At 29.6% G+C, this 20,245-nt stretch overlaps 8 protein-coding genes across 8 annotated transcripts; 2 read left to right on the top strand and 6 right to left on the bottom strand.

The window, feature by feature from the left end:
- Window positions 1–723: 723 nt before the first annotated feature.
- MKS88_001214 (uncharacterized protein) lies at window positions 724–1,953 on the top strand (the record flags this gene model as incomplete). The annotated part of the gene is made up of 2 exons (XM_067219878.1): window positions 724–750; window positions 1,585–1,953. The coding sequence occupies 2 exons, from the start codon at window positions 724–726 to the stop codon at window positions 1,951–1,953; spliced, it is 396 nt and encodes a 131-aa protein (XP_067075141.1).
- A 356-nt stretch (window positions 1,954–2,309) lies between these two features.
- On the bottom strand, window positions 2,310–3,818 carry MKS88_001213 (hexose transporter; the record flags this gene model as incomplete). Its single annotated transcript, XM_067219877.1, has 1 exon — window positions 2,310–3,818. The coding sequence occupies one exon, from the start codon at window positions 3,816–3,818 to the stop codon at window positions 2,310–2,312; it is 1,509 nt and encodes a 502-aa protein (XP_067075140.1).
- Window positions 3,819–5,207: 1,389 nt separating this feature from the next.
- On the bottom strand, window positions 5,208–5,515 carry MKS88_001212 (uncharacterized protein; the record flags this gene model as incomplete). The annotated part of the gene is made up of 2 exons (XM_067219876.1): window positions 5,208–5,229; window positions 5,331–5,515. The coding sequence occupies 2 exons, from the start codon at window positions 5,513–5,515 to the stop codon at window positions 5,208–5,210; spliced, it is 207 nt and encodes a 68-aa protein (XP_067075139.1).
- A 2,433-nt stretch (window positions 5,516–7,948) lies between these two features.
- Window positions 7,949–9,079, bottom strand: MKS88_001211 (3'-5' exonuclease; the record flags this gene model as incomplete). The annotated part of the gene is made up of 1 exon (XM_067219875.1): window positions 7,949–9,079. One exon carries the CDS (start codon window positions 9,077–9,079, stop codon window positions 7,949–7,951), a length of 1,131 nt encoding a protein of 376 aa, XP_067075138.1.
- Window positions 9,080–9,863: 784 nt separating this feature from the next.
- MKS88_001210 (2-methoxy-6-polyprenyl-1) lies at window positions 9,864–11,396 on the top strand (the record flags this gene model as incomplete). The annotated part of the gene is made up of 2 exons (XM_067219874.1): window positions 9,864–9,993; window positions 10,207–11,396. The coding sequence occupies 2 exons, from the start codon at window positions 9,864–9,866 to the stop codon at window positions 11,394–11,396; spliced, it is 1,320 nt and encodes a 439-aa protein (XP_067075137.1).
- Window positions 11,397–11,647: 251 nt separating this feature from the next.
- Window positions 11,648–14,392, bottom strand: MKS88_001209 (uncharacterized protein; the record flags this gene model as incomplete). Its single annotated transcript, XM_067219873.1, has 1 exon — window positions 11,648–14,392. The coding sequence occupies one exon, from the start codon at window positions 14,390–14,392 to the stop codon at window positions 11,648–11,650; it is 2,745 nt and encodes a 914-aa protein (XP_067075136.1).
- Window positions 14,393–15,481: 1,089 nt separating this feature from the next.
- On the bottom strand, window positions 15,482–18,159 carry MKS88_001208 (uncharacterized protein; the record flags this gene model as incomplete). Its single annotated transcript, XM_067219872.1, has 4 exons — window positions 15,482–16,410; window positions 16,776–17,405; window positions 17,624–17,704; window positions 17,904–18,159. 4 exons carry the CDS (start codon window positions 18,157–18,159, stop codon window positions 15,482–15,484), a joined length of 1,896 nt encoding a protein of 631 aa, XP_067075135.1.
- Window positions 18,160–19,116: 957 nt separating this feature from the next.
- Window positions 19,117–20,215, bottom strand: MKS88_001207 (MORN repeat protein; the record flags this gene model as incomplete). Its single annotated transcript, XM_067219870.1, has 4 exons — window positions 19,117–19,344; window positions 19,506–19,639; window positions 19,810–19,986; window positions 20,152–20,215. The coding sequence occupies 4 exons, from the start codon at window positions 20,213–20,215 to the stop codon at window positions 19,117–19,119; spliced, it is 603 nt and encodes a 200-aa protein (XP_067075134.1).
- Window positions 20,216–20,245: the final 30 nt, after the last annotated feature.

Raw genomic sequence — 20,245 nt, 5'->3', positions numbered from 1 at the left:
TTACATCGCTTGCATTTTTTCATCCATATTCTAAAAGGAGTTCTTGCTTCGTTTTACTGCTTTGCGTTTTGCACATATTCTACACTACGAATAAAATTGCTACTGAAAACTGAGGGTTCTCTTTTTGCATGTTAAAATTTTTTTTTTTCCTAGTAGAGGAATCTCAAATACGAACCTTCGAATGTTACAACAAACGGGGCGTTCTTATTCTTTCCATTTTACATGTTTTGTTTATCTTAGCCTTTACATTTTACATGTTTTGTTTATCTTTTCTTTCACATTTTACATGTTTTGTTTATTTTATTTTATTTTGTTTGTATCTTTTTTCCATCTGTGTTTCTTCCCCTTTTATCATCATCAATAAAAACTGAACCCAACATGCATTTGGGTGTACCTCATTCCCCTTCCTTCTGTTTATCCGCTACAGCAAAGTTCTACCATGCTTTGAGAAAGCCAAGGGAAATAAAATTAAACGGTCACTGAGAGAAGGACAACAAATCTACAATATTTTAGGTACCTGCAAAGCTATCCGCCTAAATGTATTCTACGAACAAGTTGTGCATATGGATACACATTCCTATGTATAAATAAGTACATAGGACTAGTTAATTTTTTTTTTTTTTCCTTTTTACACCTGTGGTTACGTAGATTTAAATTTCAAAGGTGTAACACATTCGCGCAGATTTGAAATGCCCACTGTGCATGTTTTGAAAAACCACCAGAATGGAAAAAAATATTAAAATTAAAAATGTAATGATAAAAAATATTAAAATAAAAAATATAATGATAAAAAGAAAAATGTTCTTTTCAAAATTGTCTACTTTTGATGGGTGTGTATTTTTTTTTTCCTACATTCTTGCCCTAACTGGTTCTCTTTTCCATATGACTTAGAGCAAAACATATAATTAAAATTATACCTTCTGCAGTTGGATCATTTTCCGTATCATTTTTATTTTACTTTAAAATATGTTGAGAATAATTTAAAAAGATTCTCAAAAATTAGATAAAACGTAAGAGTAAATTTCCAAAGTTTCGTTTTAGATGTATAACGTACACATATATATATATATATACATATACGTGTATAACATATGTTCATCTATGTATTGATTTCTATGTATATATATGTATGTATACATATCCATAAATTTATATATTTCTGTATTATACACAAATGTATAAAATTTAAACAAAAAAAAAAAAAAAAAAAAAAAAAAAACAAATTTAACACATTTTATGCACTATTCTTAATTCTAAAAGTAAAAAAAATAAACAAACGCTATACAAATGTAACAATAATGCACATTATGTATATATACTTACATACGTGTGTATGGATGTTCTATATACTATTTGTTCATTTACTCATTTGAGCGCACTCACCATACTTGTCCATCCATTCAACTGCTTGCTGAAAAAGATACCAGTAACCAAGTAACCACTGCAGTGTGCCCTCTTCTTCCCCCCTTCGTAAAACAAATATATTTACCCAAACGAAAGTGATAAATAAAAGGTGGGACAATTTTGCTAAATGGTTCATTTCGCCCATTTCGCGTATTTCTCATTTTAAAAAAAAAAAAAAAGAATAATAAAATATGGGATGATAAAAAATGGGATAATAAAATATGGGATAATAAAAAATGGGATAATAAAATATGGGATGATAAAAAATGGGATAATAAAATATGGGATGATAAAAAATGGGATAATAAAAAATGGGAGAATAAAAAATGGGATAATAAAATATGGGATGATAAAAAATGGGATAATAAAATATGGGATGATAAAAAATGGGATAATAAAATATGGGATGATAAAAAATGGGATAATAAAAAATGGGAGAATAAAAAATGGGATAATAAAAAATGGGATAATAAAATATGGGATGATAAAAAATGGGATAATAAAAAATTGGATAATAAAATATGGAATGATAAAAAAAGGAATAATTAAGAAAGGAATAATAAAAAATGGAAAGATACATATAAAAAAAAGGCAAAAATAGAGATAAAAAGAAAAAAAAAAAAAAAAACATATCTTGACAAATCTTTTTGCAAAATCCCTCCATTCACTGCTTCATATTCAAATTGTATTAGTCAAGCTGGTACAAATATACATAGATACACATAAATATACATATAGATATATAGATATATAGATATAGATAGATACAGATAGATACAGATAGATACAGATAGATACAGATAGATACAGATAGATACAGATAGATATGAATATATATAAAGATATATATATATTCTATTTTTTAAAAAATGTGTGCAAAAAAAAAAAAAAAAAAAAAAAAAAACTCAAACTGCTGACTTGGTCATGTATTTTTGCCTTTCTTCCATCGAAATATATGGACTTGTTCCAATTTCTCCACCTTTTGTTTCTTTAATAAAAAAGAAAATAAATAAGAAAGTAACGACTGACATAACGGCAAATATAATAAAAAGTATTGCAGGAGATGTCTTAATAATAATGTCGGATGGAAAAACGACAATAATTGCACATAACCAATTAATTAGTGAAGCTAATGTAGCTGCACTATCTTTTATTTCTGAAGGAAACATTTCATGTAAATAAATCCACAAAACAGGACCATATGACACAGCAAATGAAATAATCATAATAAATGTTGCAACTATAGATATTACTTTCACAGGATTTGAATTTTTATTTATTAAATTTGCTATAGCTGTAGGTACATAAGCACATATAATACCAAAACATCCCCCTAATAATAAAGTTTTCCTACCCAGTTTTTCAACGATATAAATAGCTGGAAAAGTCATCAAAAAATTAACTATAGTCATGATAACACTTAAAATTGTTATCCATTCACTTGGTAAAAATTCTTTATATAACTCATTTGAATTTGAGACTAAAACGTTTATACCTGTGAATTGTTGAAAAGCGGATAAAATACATCCCAATAATATAACGTATCTATAACATGGTATTTTTAATGCATTTAATAAGGATAAAGAATTTCTTTTAGCTGACTCGGTTTGCTCAATAGCTTCTTTAATTGCATTCAAAGGTTCATCTACATCATCACTACCATATATTTTTTTTAAAATTTTTTTTGACTCTTCCAATTTACCTTTCTCATATAAAAAATATGGTGTTTCTTCTTTAAAAAATACTACTAAAAGAAATATACCAACAATTGAAATAATGCTGGGCATAAAAAACATAAGCCTCCACCATATTTTTTCAAAATTTCCCAAAGGCTCTTTTGATTCACCCTTCGGTCCTTCACCCATGGCTAGTCCTAGCAATACAGCTATAAATATACCAAACGTAATACTAAGTTGATGCAAAACTCCATATGCTCCTTTTTTGTCTTTATGTGTCATCTCTGAAATATACAATGGCACACTAACTGTTATAAGACCAATACCAAAGCCGCTTAACAAACGAGCAAATAGAATTGTATGAAAATGATGAGTAATTGATGTTAAAAAACTTACAAAAACGAAAAAATAATATATTACTAGTATTGCAAATCTCCTCCCATATTGCACTAAATACCCTGAAAACCCACTACCAATCACAGCACCAATAAAAACAGATGCTAATAAAAATGAACTCTTAATAGTATTCTCACGACAATCCAACCTATTATCACCTGTACACCATTCAAATTCCACTACTATAAAATTCTTTATTGTATTTAAAACACTCACTTGATATCCAAATATAAAGGAGGCAATACATGCTGATAATACATATTTAAATGACGTATTAAAAAATTTATCTTCTTCATTTATTGCACACGGCCCTGAGGATATTTCTTTACTACTTTTATTCATCTTATGTTATCTATTCGTTTGTTCGAAATTTTTAGGCATACAAGTGTTTCCGTAAATAAGTTAGCGCACATAAATATGTGTATTTGAGAAATATGTCTATATATTTATGCTAGTTTACGCTTTTTTATGCGTACTTTTACGTCTATATTCTTGTTTATATATATGCTGTAGCTTACATATATATATATATATATATATATATATATATATATATATACACGTACTCACCTTTATTTATAGCTATATACTCACACTTGTAAGCCTTTACTTATAACTGAATTATGTGTTCACTCATAATAATGTGTTACTATGTATTTATGTGTATATGTATATATATGTATGCATATGTATATATATATTTATACATACGCGTTTGTACGTATATGATTTTACTGTGCCGGATAAACAACTCAAAATTGCGTTAATTACATAAATCTACTGATAAAAAAAAAAAAAAATTCGTACTTTTTATATTTCTACAGTTTAGGAAATATTTGACATGTTATACATATACATATATACATATACATATATACATATACATATATACATATACATATATACATATATACATATACATATATACATATATACATATACATATATACATATAAAATATATAACGTAATTTAATTTCTAATTTAAAATATGCTTATTTGATTTTTCATTTAATTTTTTATTCGATTTTTAAATTAATTTTTCATCCAATTTTGTGTTCAATTTTTTATATTTTTGTTTATAATTTTTTATATTTTTTTTGTTTGTAATTTTTTTTTTTTTTTATTATTATACCTTAATTCGCTTATATTTATTTAATTCGTCATTTATACATTTATTTTTGCCTATAATTTTTACGTACACTTTTTTCATACATAAATACACGTACATATTAACACATATATATTAATACATACATATTAATACATACATATTAATACATACATATTAATACATACATATTAATACATACATATTAATACATACATATTAATACATACATATTAATACATACATATTAATACATACATATTAATACATACATATTAATACATACATATTAATACATACATATTAATACATACATATTAATACATACATATTAATATTTATACATATGATTATAAACAAATGAATATATACATATAAATATGTACATATAAATATGCACATATAAATGTGTATATGTGCATATGATTATATATATATATATATATATATGTATGAAAAAAATACACGTATACATTTAAGTCCCAACAAAGCGTATGGTTATCTCGTAAAATGTAAGATACTACTGTTTAATTAAGCGCTTTTGACAACTCGACCAATTTTGAAAAAAAAATTAACATTTATTATTATACCTTGAGTTTATGCCTGTTTATATTAATTTAATTATTTATTCATTTTTTTGCATCTACAGCTCGAAGTTGGAAACTAAGGGGTAACATTGTTTTATTGCTATATTTCTAACTTGCGTGAAATATTTCCATTGAGCCTTTTTTCTTCCATTTTTACATTTTTCCTTTTTTCTCTTCTTTTCTTCTTTTCTTCTTTTCATCTTTTCTTCTATTCTTCTCTTTTCTTTTTTTCATCATTTCTTCTCTTCTATTCTTCTCTTTTCTTTTTTTCATATTTTCTTCTTCTCTTCTATTCTTCTCTTTTCTTTTTTTCATCTTTTCGTCTTCTCTTCTATTCTTCATCTCTTCTTTTCTTCATCTCTTCTTCATCTCCTCTTTTCATCTTTTCATCTTTTCTTCTTTCTTCTTTCTTCTTTCTTCTTTCTTCTTTTCTTCTTTTCTTTTTTTGTTTTATTTTTCCTCTTTTTGTTTTATTTTTCCTTTTTTTTTCCTTTTTTTCTACCTTTTTTTTGCCTTTTTCTTGTTTTGGACTCGATTATATAGTAGATTTACTACTGCTCGATCGTCTCAATTTGAATATCAAAACAGTGCTAAAGTTATTGTTAAAGTTAATGCCTGAGTATTGTTTATTTTTTTTTTTGAAAAGCTATTTTTTGGTTTCTATTTGTATAATATCTATTATTGCCATTATTGCAATTATTGCTATTATTGCAATTATTGCTATTATTGCTATTATTGCTATTATTGCCATTATTAGTGTTGTGTTTTATTTTGTCTTACTTTTTCTCATTTTGTCCTATTTTGTATTTTTGTATTTTTTTTTATTTTTTTTTTTTTTATCGCACCGTATTATATTTTTCATTATTAGCATAGGAACAATTAAGCATGTATCGCAAAAATATATTATATAGCCACCTTTGTATCGTCCTTGTTAAGGTAATTTTTTGCAAGTACCTTGTTATAATTGAAATATTCTGCATAAATATTTGCAACGATATTATATACAAACTGTATGTTACTGGACGTCGTACATTTCACGTATGAAAATGGACAGGCATATGTGAACATTCATACATATAAATACATACACATATATATATATATATATATATATATATATATATATATATATATATATATATATGTGTATGTGTCTATATTGGTATAAATCAAGGAAAGTAAAAAGGGAAAGGTAAATATCCATATGTGAAAGTACCTTAACGTATGTAACTATGATTACCATATATGTAAACGTCTTACGGCCATGCCTGACTTTAAAAAGAATTTGTATTATACGTACATATGTGTACATGTGTACGTGTACACAAGTACTTACTACAACAATGTATAAGCAGTTGTTGTAAAATATTAATCTTTTTGAAAAATTGTAATTTCGTTAAATGAACATATATGTACGCACTTTTCTGTCCATTTACCCCAAGCAATATTATGAAGATAGTAACAGAAAAAAAAAAAAAAAAAAAAATGATATCCTAAAGGATGTGCATTTCTAAATGCGTTTGGTGCATGTTTGTTTTTTGATCAACAAGGTACAAATAGGTTGCATTAAAAGATGTTCATTCTTTTTATACTTTTGGTAAATGAAACTGTCTTAATCTTCTTTCATCTTTGCATATATTTATGTGTAATGGTATTTCTATTTCATTATGAAAAAAGGGAAGACATCCGAAATGTACCTTTACTCATATGATATATTATCGTTCAGAAAAAAAAAATAAAAAAAAATTTATGTACATTTGGAATAAAAATAAGGTGCACATAACATATACTTCCCTGAGACATTTTAAAAATGGTAAAATGAATCAAAAGAGAAAAAAATATAATGAAAACACAAACTATAGTAGGAAACGTAAAACAAAATAAACATACATTTTTTTAAAAGAGATTTATAAAGCTATATTTGTAATATGGTGGTGCATATGCAAGATAGCATTTTTTTTAAGTTCCCCATTTTAAGAAGCTTTTTCATTTTACTATCTTAACATTTTATAATTTTATTTTTTACTTGTTTAATCATTCCCTTTTTTATTTTCCTGACTGTTCATGTAGTAGTACCTCAAAAAAAAAAAAAAAAAATATAGTAAATAAATAAACAAATGAACAAACAAATGAACAAACAAATGGACAAACAAATGGACAAACAAATGAACAAACAAATGGACAAACAAATGGACAAACAAATGGACAAACAAATGGACAAACAAATGGACAAACGAACAAATAAGCCGCTTACCCCTTTGAACTACAGGCCCTATTTTTGTACCTTCCCCTTTTTTTCTTTTTTTTTTTTTTTTTTGAGGAATTATTATTACATGAACAGTTCATATTTTAATTTTGTCTTCTCAATAATCTCGCCATTTTGAAGAATTTGATTTGTCTAAGAAATGGGACATGTTATTTTACATAAAAACATAACAAGAGTTTTCCATTAACACACGTGTGCTGAATGTTCCGCGTATAACAATATTTTCCGGCCACTTCTTTTTTTACATTGAAAGGGTGTATATACTTATGTGTATCAATTAAAAAAATAAAATAAAATAAGGCATTCCATGGTGTGCACATATGTATATATATATATATATATATATATATATATACAAGCCTATCTATGTGTATACTTAAGGGACGCAAAAGTATAAGCGCACGTATGGACTCTTGTTTGCGCGCGCGCGAATTTCCCCCCAGGGTTGAACAGTCGTGCACCTGAACGAGGTTATTACATTCAACTGAACAATGCACCAACTAGCTATTTTACAAAATGGAAGAATCATATAATCCCAACTTGATATAATTGTTAGTACCAAAACCTAGGATAACACATTTAACGATATCACCAATATTATATTTATGATGTAAACAATTTGCTATAACTCCCTTTTTGCTCATATTTAACTTAACATAAATATTTATGTTATTGCATGAAACAACCATACCTTCAAGTGTCATCCCTTTTTGCAATTCTTTTTCACTTTTAATATGTGAATTTAATGACTGATAATTAATATACTTTTGACTGCATTTTATCACTTGCATTATTATGTCGATATCTGATATATTAGCGACAATCGAAGTTTTCATTTCTTTTTCCTCCGATATCTTTACTTCCCCCTTTTCTTCATGCGCTGTTCTCACTACTTTAGAACACCTTTCTCCCGTGTGTTCCTTTTTATGTACACCACTTAACATGTGCACTAGACTCAACATGAGCGGCTTCAAATATAACACATCCTGAACAGCGTAATGAATTAGCTCTTTCGATATGGGTCTCTGTAGATATATTTTCTGTTCCAGTGCAATCATTTTATGAAAATAAATTTTTTGATTATTATTTAACAATAAACATTTATATAATAAATCATCAAAACTTATTTGGTACATCTCTTTTTTCCTTTCTTTTAAAAGTATGTTATATGCTACTTGTGTGTCAAAAATATTGTTTAGTCTTACATCGTATTGATTGTATAGTATAGAACAATCTTCTCTACAGTCATGGGTTACTTTTACTATTCTCTCATCTTCCAATAGGTCTTTTATGTACTTAATAAATAAATAGCTATTATCGCATTTATATATATCAAAAATGTAAATATCATCAGCACATATTTGTATAATACTTACTATACCATCCTTTCCTATTTTGTACCCTTCTATATCAAGACCAATGAAGTTTTGCTTTTCGCTCGAAAATTTTTTCTTAATTTCGTTTATACACTCTTTACAATCTTTCGAATTGTTAATATAAATTATATTTTTTTTTAAATTTTCAAAATATGGCATGGTCCTATCCTGCACTGTTAAGTTTAAGTACCCATACGAAACGTTGCACAATGTTCTTTTGAATAATGCTTTGCTCCTTATGCTTTTTACAAAACATTTATACATCTTTTTTTTTCTCTCATGGAAAGCTTCAATTAAGGCGGGAGCAAAGAAGAAAAGATATACTTACGCCCATACATACATACATACACACATACATATGCACATACACATACATATGCACATACACACATACATATGCACATACACACATACATATGCACATACACACATACATATGCACATACACACATACATATGCACATACACACATACATATGCACATACACACATACACACATATGTACTCACATAATTTTATCACCGCCGGGGATATTTACCCATACTTTTTAACTATAGCTGTAACTGTACGTATGTAGCTTCACATGGAATTTACCCTTTTTCCTGCGATGAATAAATCATTTAAACATGTTAGTACAACTTTTTTAAATAATTTATTAAAAATTCTGAACAGTCAGAACATTTTTAATGTTTTATTATGTAGAAGAGGAAAAAAAAAAAAAAAAGAAAAGAAAAGAAAAGAAAAAATTATCACCCGGATTTTTTTGCTTATATTTTTTTTAAAGAACACAATATAAAAATAGTTGGGACGAAAAATAGCGCAGTGCTTAGTAAAAGTAAGGCGCAATTTAGTAAGCAAAATTATGGAAAAAATTAAAAGGCAAAAGAATGGAGCAAAATTAAAAGGCAAAAGTTAGTATCAAAAGTAACTATTCCTAATTTTTTCTTAATCGCATCATCTCCTCCTCCCCCACCGCGGCCTTTTCGATTTTACACTACGTATGAACAATCCGCTTAACAAAATTACTGACAGTTTTTTCTATCCAAAATGAAAGCTAAAAAATTATGCGATTACTACAACTATAACCGTTTCAGAAAGAAAAACAATCTGGTTTCATTTTTAAGGAGGGAACTGAAGTCATATAGCACAAAAAGCGATCACTTCAGTAGCAATGAAAGTAACATCGATTATTTTTATTTTTATTTTTTTTTGCATTACACTTTGCGCAAATCTGTATAAATATGTGCAGTATTTTTTTCGCTATTTTTGTAAAAACCTGTCCCGTTCATAATTTTTTTTTTTTTTTAAACGTATGTTTATGTGAGAAAAATAAAAACTTCATACTATCATAATTTCGTAATTTTGCAACTTCTGAACTTCTCCAATGCAGAGCTGTACAATTTTGGATTTCAAAAAGTAACGGAGGAAATAAAATCAAAGCTTGTAAACAACTTATTCAGTAAGGTGTCAAATAAATATGACTTGATGAACGATTTGATGAGTCTGCGCTTGCACCACTGTTGGAAGAACGAGTTGGTAAAAGAATTAGACTTATTTTTAAAATATCATAGTTATAATATGGAAGAAGAAATGTACATACATAAAAGGGATACCATAAATGAAGATAAGAACATGGAAATGGGAAATTTTCACAAAATGTGGAATGAAGAACAATATTCAGAAGATCCCCATATAAGGGAAAGAGAAAAATACGAACATGGTCAGGAAAAATATGAACAGGATAGAGAAAAATACGAACATGGTCAGGAAAAATATGAACAGGATAGAGAAAAATATGAACAGGATAGAGAAAAATATGAACGGGATAAGGAAAAATATGAAAAGGGAATGGAAAAATACGAAAAGGGAATGGAAAAATATGAAAAGGGAATGGAAAAAAGTTCAGCATCACAGGATGGGGGAAAAATGCATTCCTGTAAAATTTTAGATTTAGCTGGAGGTACAGGTGACATCGCTTTTCGAATATTAGAAAAATATAAATATCATTTAAAAAAAAGAAAAAGTAGTAATAACAGTTATAGTGAATATTTGTCTGATGAGATGTGCATAAATTATATGCCCAACATAATTGTTTGTGATATTAATAGTGATATGATTAAAGTAGGAATAGAAAAGGCAAAGAATTTAAATTATGACAAATATATAACATGGTTAATTGAAAATGCTGAAAATTTAAAATCTTTTGAAGATAATTCAGTAGATATAATTACCTTATCATTTGGTATAAGGAATTTTACAAATATTCCAAAAGCTTTAAAAGAAGTACATCGAGTTTTAAAACCAGGTGGAAGGTTTTTATGTCTTGAATTTAGCAAAGTAAATTGTGATGTTATAAATATTTTTTATAAATTTTATTTAAATAATTTTATTCCCTTACTCGGGAAATTAGTAGCAAATAGTGAGCATTCATACAAATACTTAGCAGAAAGCATACAGACATTTTTAACTCCTGATGAGTTATCTCAATTAATGCATCAGTGTAATTTTAGAAGCATTTCTTATACAACCCTGTCCCTAGGAATCGTTGCTATTCACTCCGCGTACAAGTTAATCATATAATAAAATGCGTCTAAAAAAAGAAGGATATATGTACACATAATAAATATATGCATACTAATGTGTGTATACACTCGTGATCATATATGAGGAAGTAAGTTTATTTTTACTGCATTATTTATTATTATTATTATTATTTTTTTTTTTTTTATGTACGTAGTAGTAAACATTAAGATTTGCAATAATATTTTACGTTTATAAAAAAAAAAAAAAAAAAAAAAAAAACTACTCCTTACTATTTTTTTACCCCCATTTTATGCTTGATCCTTTTTATTTTTAATATAATCTAAAAAGCTCGTGTACTGTAGTGTCTGCGAATATTTACTCATTATATCGTGGACAATTTCATTTTCAGTTTCCGTACTTTGCAAATTTGTTTCACCATCTGTTTTGAATTCTTTTTTCTTCCGTTCCACATGGGAAGTTGTGTCCATTGGGGCATCTGTACTTCCCTTCTTATTCTTAGTTTTAACCGCCTTATCCTTCACTTTCCCCGCTTTACCCTTTGCTCCTCCCGTCATATTTTTTTCTTCGTCCACCTTATTCTTAGCTTCCCTCACCTTATCTTCCCCTTCACTCATCTTATTCTCAGTTCCCCCCACCTTATCCTCCCCTTCTCCCATCCTATTTTCAGCTCCCCCCGTCATATTTTTTTCTTCGTCCACCTTATTCTTAGCTTCCCTCACCTTATCTTCCCCTTCACTCATCTTATTCTCAGTTCCCCCCACCTTATCCTCCCCTTCTCCCATCCTATTTTCAGCTCCCCCCACCATATTCTTCTCTTCTTCCACCTTATTCTTAGCTCCCCCCACCTTATCCTCCTCTTCTCCCATCCTATTTTCAGCTCCCCCCGCCATATTTTTCTCTTCTTCCACCTTATTCTTAGCTTCCCTCATCTTATCTTCTCCTTCTCCCACCTTATCTTCCCCTTCTCCCATCTTATTTTCAGCTCCCCCCGCCTTATGTTTTTTCCTCTTTCTTTTACTCTTTTTTGGCGATACCCTATGGGAAGACTGCTTTACCGTTTCCTTACCATTTACCGCTTCATCATTTGAAGTGTATATTTTGATATTCTTATTATCAGAATCTATATGTTCATTCTTACAATTTTCATTTTTTATTTCTCCCTCTTCTTCACCTTTGATATTGGATCTATTTTGTTGAACGAGAGGTTTCACTATGTCGTTGTTTCTGTTCACTTGTGTGAACTTGGTTGTTTCATCCTGAGTACTGTTAACCATGTTTATTATCTGAGATTCTAATTTTTCATTTATGCTTTCATCCCAATTATTCTTTAACTCCTCTATCTGTTCAATGCCTTCCATTCCCTGTTCCCTCTCTGCACTTACAAATATTTGACTTCCATTTTTACATTTGCTCGCCCTCTCTACATAGTTAATAAGTGTCATATCACTTGATGTAATTGGTCCATTTGGCACATATGGTACAATATTTAATTTTTCTTTATCTTCAATTTCTTCCTTTCGATGGATATTATAGCCATTGGTGGTAATGTACTTTTTCTTTACTTCATTGGGTTCACATCCATCATTTTTTCTTGTTACTGTGTTTACTTTCCTTCCGTCTTCATTTTTGTTTTCATCTATACACTCACCTTTTTCACTTTTCACTGGATAGACGTGTACCTCTATATTGTTGTTCTTGTCGGTATTTGTTTCTACTTCTTCCCCTCTTACTTGTACAACCGCCTGTGAAATGCTCAAAGAGTTCTTTGCTTCCGAATCCTTTATTACACTTACATCATCATTACATTTTACATCAACTTTTTCTTTAAGCATATTTGATAGTTCATACACACCAATTGTGGTAATTCCTGTTTGTTCGCTTGCTTCGATTTTTACGGCTTCCTCCTCTTTAACATTTCTAACCTTGTCAGTGCTTCTAACCCTGCCAGTGCTTCTAACCCTGCCAGTGCTTCTAACCCTGCCAGTGCTTCTAACTCTGCCAGTGCTTCTAACTCTGCCAGTGCTTCTAACTCTGCCAGTGCTTCTAACTCTGCCAGTGCTTCTAACTCTGCCAGTGCTTCTAACTCTGCCAGTGCTTCTAACTCTGCCAGTGCTTCTAACCCTGTCAGTGCTTCTAACCCTGCCAGTGCTTCTAACCCTGCCAGTGCTTCTAATCCCTCTAATTATTGTGATGGAAATAGGCATTTCCATATGCACCCCTTTCCTACAGCAAATGGCAGGACTGCTGAATCCCCTTGCACTGTTCGAGTTGTGTTTTCCCATCTTTATCCCTTCTTCAAGTGAAAGTAGTAATAGCTCCTTCTTTCGAAAATGTTCATGCTTAAATAGATTTAATCTTTTATTATCGATGTAGGTAGAAGAAGCACCATTTCTTCTACTACCTTCAGCTGAGTCCGCTCTACAAAAATTAATATTGCTATTTTTTCTGTCATCATAATTTAACGAATACGTTTTTTGGATGTTTTTTCCTTCTGATAGTTTCTTCTCAGTGCACCCTATACATTTCTTTATTATTTTTTTACATAGTTTATGTCTCTTCATATTATAAACAAGTTGCCATTTTGTTAAATTACTTAAACATTTACGTTTCTGAGTTTTCAACTCTCTTATACTTTTTTTTAATTCCATTTTAATTTTCTTACATTCCTTGAGTTCTATTTTATCTACGCGATCTCCCCTAGCATGCTCACTTATATTCTGATTTCTTTTTCTATTATCACCTTTAACATTATTTATGTATACTTTACCCTTACTGAACTCTTTTAACTCCCTTTCGTAATTTTCATATTTTCTTTTTACCATGTTATCATAATCTATCAGTACAGACAATTGATGGTAAAACTCTTTTTTATTATTCCTACACGAGTCTATATGTTTATCATATACACAAATCATTGAGTTTATTCTTTTAATTTCTTTCAAGAATTCGTTCTTCCTGTTTCCTTTGTGTTTACCCATTTCGCTGCTCTTTATTGTTATACCTCTTTGATGTGTCTTATTTAAGCTCTCCATTAGTTCATATATATATGTATGTATGTGCAAACACACACATATATATATACCTGTATACGCATGTATTTGTTTGTTCAATTTTTCTCTTTTTTTTTTTTCTACTAGCAATATTGCCGAAAATGGCTAGTTAAAAAAAAAAAAAAAAATAAAAAAAATAAAATATTTCTGAACAACGAGTGCAAGATTAAGAAGTTCCTTAGGATTACGAATTTTAAACTTGCTCTATAAAAATTTACATTGGTGAGACTATGTTTTTCCTCTCTTCTCACAATTCATACGTCAAGTCATTTTTTCCAATGTTTGCTGCGTTAGAGACGCGTGCTCACATACAAGTGCACATAAGTACATACACATAAGCATACATATCTGCAGGTACATATACACGTTCATGCAGAAAGGAGGGGAGAAAATTAATGCACGCTTTGTCATCATATCTTCTTCAAAATGTTAGACGTGCAAGAATTTCGCTCTATATCAATATCACATGAGAAAAAGTGAGTTGCTCTGATATTCATGAATAGAGTTAAAAAAAAAAAAAAAAAAAAAAAAAAAAAAGTACCACAATGCGCAGTAGAAAAAGGTATGTATATATACTCGTGTGTGTACATGCATATACTTGCGAGAAGACCAGATAGGCTCCTTCCCCTTTTCTTTGGTGTAAAATTAAAAATTAAAATTTAAAAATTAATAATGAAAAATGAAAAAGACAGAGTACACCACTTTTCCGTAAGTCTCTTTCGTAAACTGCAATATGTCTAAACTCTTTAAACTTTGTTGCTTGCTTTTTTTTTCTTTTTCCCCCTTACATTCGTTACAGGGACTACTAACTCTTAAGCATATCTGTGCGCTGATAGTTTTGGGGTTTCTTTAAAGACTGCTACTATGAGAGTTTTTTTCACTAAAAATTTGCGTTCCACATAAAATTGTACATTCCATGTGCACATATATATGGGTCAGTTCTTCCTATACTCCATAGCAACGCCGTCTGCTCTCCCCTCATCAATAAGTATGTCTGATGTATTCTTAAGAACAACCATATTGTTCGCTGCATTTCTATTTGTCGTTACTTTATTTTGAGCATCATTTAGATTATTTCGCTTGATTTGCTTGTTTCGCATGTTTCGCATGTTTCACATGTTTCGCTTCACCAACTTCCTGCACACTGAAGTGGTCGCTTTCCTTTGAATTTTCATCCAAAATTATTTTCCCTTTGTCTGAATCTAAACCCCTATTTTCTTCTTCCTTACGCTGACTTACTTTCCACTTCTTTTCTCTCTCACCCTTTGCCCTTTTTTTTTCCCCTTTCTCCTCTAGTACGCTAGATTCTACTACTACTGCTTCTTTGTCGTTAAATCTAGTTTGAAATTCCTTCTGGTTAGACTCATCATGAATAGGTTCTTTACGCTTACAGATTTCATCAAATATATTCACATGTGTATTTATATCTTTATATCCACTTATATTTTTTTCCATTTCACTTACACTTTTACTGTTATCACCGAGTCTTGTTTCAAAGGTAATATAATTATCATCGTCCCTCTTGTTATTTTGTATGCCTGCAAGGCCATTCTCGTTATCACCTTTGTTATCTTTGTCATCTTCCTTTTTTTCCATCATATTTTCTTCCTTCTCATTCTCTTCCTCTTCACCCTCCTCTTGTGCTCTCTTCTTCCTAAACAGCTCTCTGCACTCCGCAGGCCCATGCGTACATGCAAGTCCGATTTTATTTTTATTACTCTTTTTTAAATTTACAAGTGCAGGTAAATCTTCCTGATTAGTCTGGTAAATATCATCAACATTGATAGATGCCCCATTTGAAGGCCTCCCTTTATCTGTTCTTTCAAGACAATCTTTTGGTAACTTCTCATTTTCAGTTAGCAAGAACAAACATTTTCCATTGCATTTTTCTAAATTTACCTGAACTTTTTTGGAGCCATCTATTACGTCAGGGGTTACTTCACTATCACCTTCTCCAGGTTGGTTGTATTTCTTTAATATCTTATTGTTCATGTATGAGACTAAAAAAGAAGAACGGCACAAAAAAAATAATAAAATAAAATATCTACGAATAAAATATCTACGAATAAAATATCTACGAATAAAATATCTACGAATAAAATATCTACGAATAAAATATCTACGAATAAAATATCTACGAATAAAATATCTACGAATAAAATATCTACAAATAAAATATCTACAAATAAAATATCTACAAATAAAATATCTACAAATAAAATAGAAGTCCCAAATACGAAGAATCATTACTAACATATGAAATTACTTCTAAATGAAGGAGTCATTAAAAATATAATTGTATGTCAAATTGTATAAAAATAGTATCATTAAAAAAAAAAAAAAAAGAAAAAAAAAAAAAAAGAACCTTTGTATAAGAGGAATCCACGAGAACGCAAAAACTTCTTTCTTCTTTTTATTTTTCTGTTTCTCTTCCTATTTGTACTCCCCTTTATATAAATACCTGTACAAATGCCATCAATCTGGAAAGGGTATTTTTGTTGGTACTCCTCATTGCAACATTTTGCGTTTATGATGAAAGCTCTCTTTAAAAGATTATTTTCCATCTTATACTTTTCACATAATTTTTTGTAGTACTTTTTTAAAATAATATACTTTTTAACCATTAAATTAATATTTTTGTCTTTTTTATTCTGAACATGTTCAGCTTCTTTTGCACTGTCGACAATGTGTCTATAAGTGCTGCTTACTTTGTCTACTTTGGTCCCATAGTTACATAGTCCACTTATCTGAAGATCAATTAAGACTTGATATATTTTTCGAACTTGTAACATAAACAATTTTGTATTTACATAAATTAACTCTTTAATATCTTCATGCTCAATTTTTCTCATCAAATAATTTAATTCATTTGATTTATTTGTATCCTCCATAATTTTTAAAACATTAAAAATACTGTCACTTATATTTATTGTGTTGGTTATGATGTTTTTGTTTTGCTCTATGATGAAGTTCAACATCGACCTATGGTGGGATTCTTCAGAGGGGATTAAATATGCACACACAAACGTGTCAATAAATAATAAAATAAAATAATAAAATAAAATAATAAAATAAAATAATAAAATAAAATAATAAAATAAAAAAAAAAAATAAAAAAATAAAATAAAAAAATAAAAAAAATAATAAAATATAAGTTCTCTGTATCATGTGGGCATATAAAACAGGAGCATAAATAAGCTAAAACAAAATTACCTCCTTTCATTTCCCCTCTCAACTCACAATTTGGCCATTTCTCTTTGGTATCCTTGAGCCTTATAGTTGACCATTCATTGTCTACAAAAAAAGGGAAAGAAGTTCACTTAAAAATGTTTAGTGCATTGCTTTGAGGGCATAGGTTGGGACTTAGGGACCAGGGGAGGAAAGGATATGCCCAAATGCGCACACTGTTGAACTGCCTACAAACAAGCTTATTCTCCCCATGCAAAGTTAAGTCCTTCGAGCAGTGTTAATCACTCCGATCAGTGTTAATCACTCAGAGCAGTGTTAATCGATTCGCACAATAAGCACTTGCCTACTACAATGGAGCTGTAGGTCCTCAACTCCTCCTCTTCTTCTGATATGCCATCTAAGCAGAATGTTTTGTCACTCGCACTGTCAAGCTCTTTTCCTGTTTCGACGTTTCTACTAGTGTTATAGTTTAACGTGCTAAGCGAGTACTTGTTTATGGCTTCACATATTTTCGACGATCGTAATTCAGATACCGATGTGCAATGTAGGGTCTTGTTCATCCTAATTATTACACAAGGGGGGGGGTATTCAAATGGTAAAGAAATACGTTCACAGGTGTATGCATATATACATGTACTCACACATAGGGGTGTACATGTTTGTGCACTTTAGTTTTAACTCTTTTAAAATTTTTTGAGAAGAATTAAATTATATGCGCCCATTTTATTTTTCTATTTCGTCTTTTCTTTAATGTTGCATTATTACATTAATGTGTATCCGTAGTGTTATTTAGGGATATAAAAAGAAAAGAGGTAAGATCGACAAGGAGAAGGAACGAAGGGAAAAAAAAATAATAAACGAAGAAAGATAAAAGCAGAGGGGAAATTTTTGCTTATTCTAATCGTACAAAGCACTTTTTGTCTCGTTCTCAGTTCAGGAAAAAGTCCAAAAAAAAAAAAAAAAATAAGTATAACATAATACAGCATAACATAATACAGTATAACATAATACATCATAACATAATACAGTATAACATAATACAGCATAACATAATACAGTATAACATAATACAGCATAACATAATGCAGTATAACACAATACAGCATAACATAATGCAGTATAACATAATACAGTATAATATAGCACAGTATGGTATAATAAAAAGTAATAAAGGAAAAGGAAAGAAAAACGTGGGGGAAAAACTGCGGATAGGTAAAAAAATGAACAAACTATGATAAATGTCGAAAAAGATGGATGTAACAAAATGAAAAATAAAGTTAAGCCTATTAATACAAGAGAATACTCAGCGATGTGCAAAACGAGGGCAAAGAAAAGGTGCATGAACACATTCACTCACGTTTACGTATATAGCTATATACTCGCAAAACCGTGTATCTATCTATATATATGCATACACATACATATACGTATGTAGTCGTATATATATATATAATATATACATATGTGTGTATGCATCTTCCCATTTGTACGGTATCAAGTGCGAGTAAAATTTTGGTCTATATGTTCCTCCAAAGTAGTTCCACTCTTTCTTTACTCTCCTCATTCTCACTCATAGCAATAGTAAATAACTGCTCAAAGAAAATGTTTATTTTTGCTTCATTCGAAAAGAGAAAATATCCTTTAAAATTTGGTTTGTCCTTAAAAAATGAACCGACATATTTTACTTCATGTGAAAGTACCCAATCGCCATTAGTGAAACTTCCTTTGGACCACTCTCCGAAATACTGATGAGAAAATAAACACACACACACACACACGCGTTTGAGATATGAATACGCACATACATACGTACATACATATACACCCGCGCACACACATACATACGTATGTATATGCACACATGCACATTTATATATATTTATATGGGCGCACGCATCATTTTAACATATTCCTTAGTCGAAAAGAAGAAGTAAATTCCCTTGCCATTTTTCTTGTTATTTGTCCATTCTCCATAGTAAAAGTCTCCGTTAGGATATCGTTGGAAGCCTACCCCTTTTTTTTTTCCATTTTCAAAATTGCCTGTGTATACAAAAATTAAAAAAAAAAAAAAAAGAAAAAACAAAGAAAAGGATAAAGAAAAAATTAAGGGTTCAAAAAAAGGTACAAAATATGGCGCAAGATATGATACAAAGAACATGCCCACTATTTCATGCCCAAATTTTTGAAATTTTCTTCTCACGCTCAATTACCGTAATAAAACTCCAACTCATTTTTCGTAAGCTTCCCTAGTCCATTTTTCTTTTCGTTCAAGTAAAAACCCTCATAGGTACTTTTGTTTGAGTAATAATATTTACCCTTACACTTTTTTCCATTGTCAAATGCCCCAATGAACTTGTCTCCATTTTTGTACTTTACTTTGGCTTCACCTGTTTATTTTATTTTATTTTATTTATGGCTTAATTTTTCTACAATTCTGCTATAACTATGTTTGCCATTTTGGTTTGTCACCTATTCACTTAATACACGACTACACTAATGCACCTAGAAACGTTTACATAAATGATATTGCCTTCGCGAATGGATGTGTGTACCTGTATAATTTTTGTCTAGCCCCTCATGTTCAAGTTGGTTCTTTCTATTTACGTCTTCCGCCATTTTGCAGACTCACAAGGATACTCTACGTTT

This window comes from Plasmodium brasilianum, chromosome 4, assembly GCF_023973825.1.
Source record: "Plasmodium brasilianum strain Bolivian I chromosome 4, whole genome shotgun sequence".
NCBI classification, from domain to species: domain Eukaryota; phylum Apicomplexa; class Aconoidasida; order Haemosporida; family Plasmodiidae; genus Plasmodium; species Plasmodium brasilianum.
This window is presented reverse-complemented; position numbering and strand designations above follow the sequence as displayed.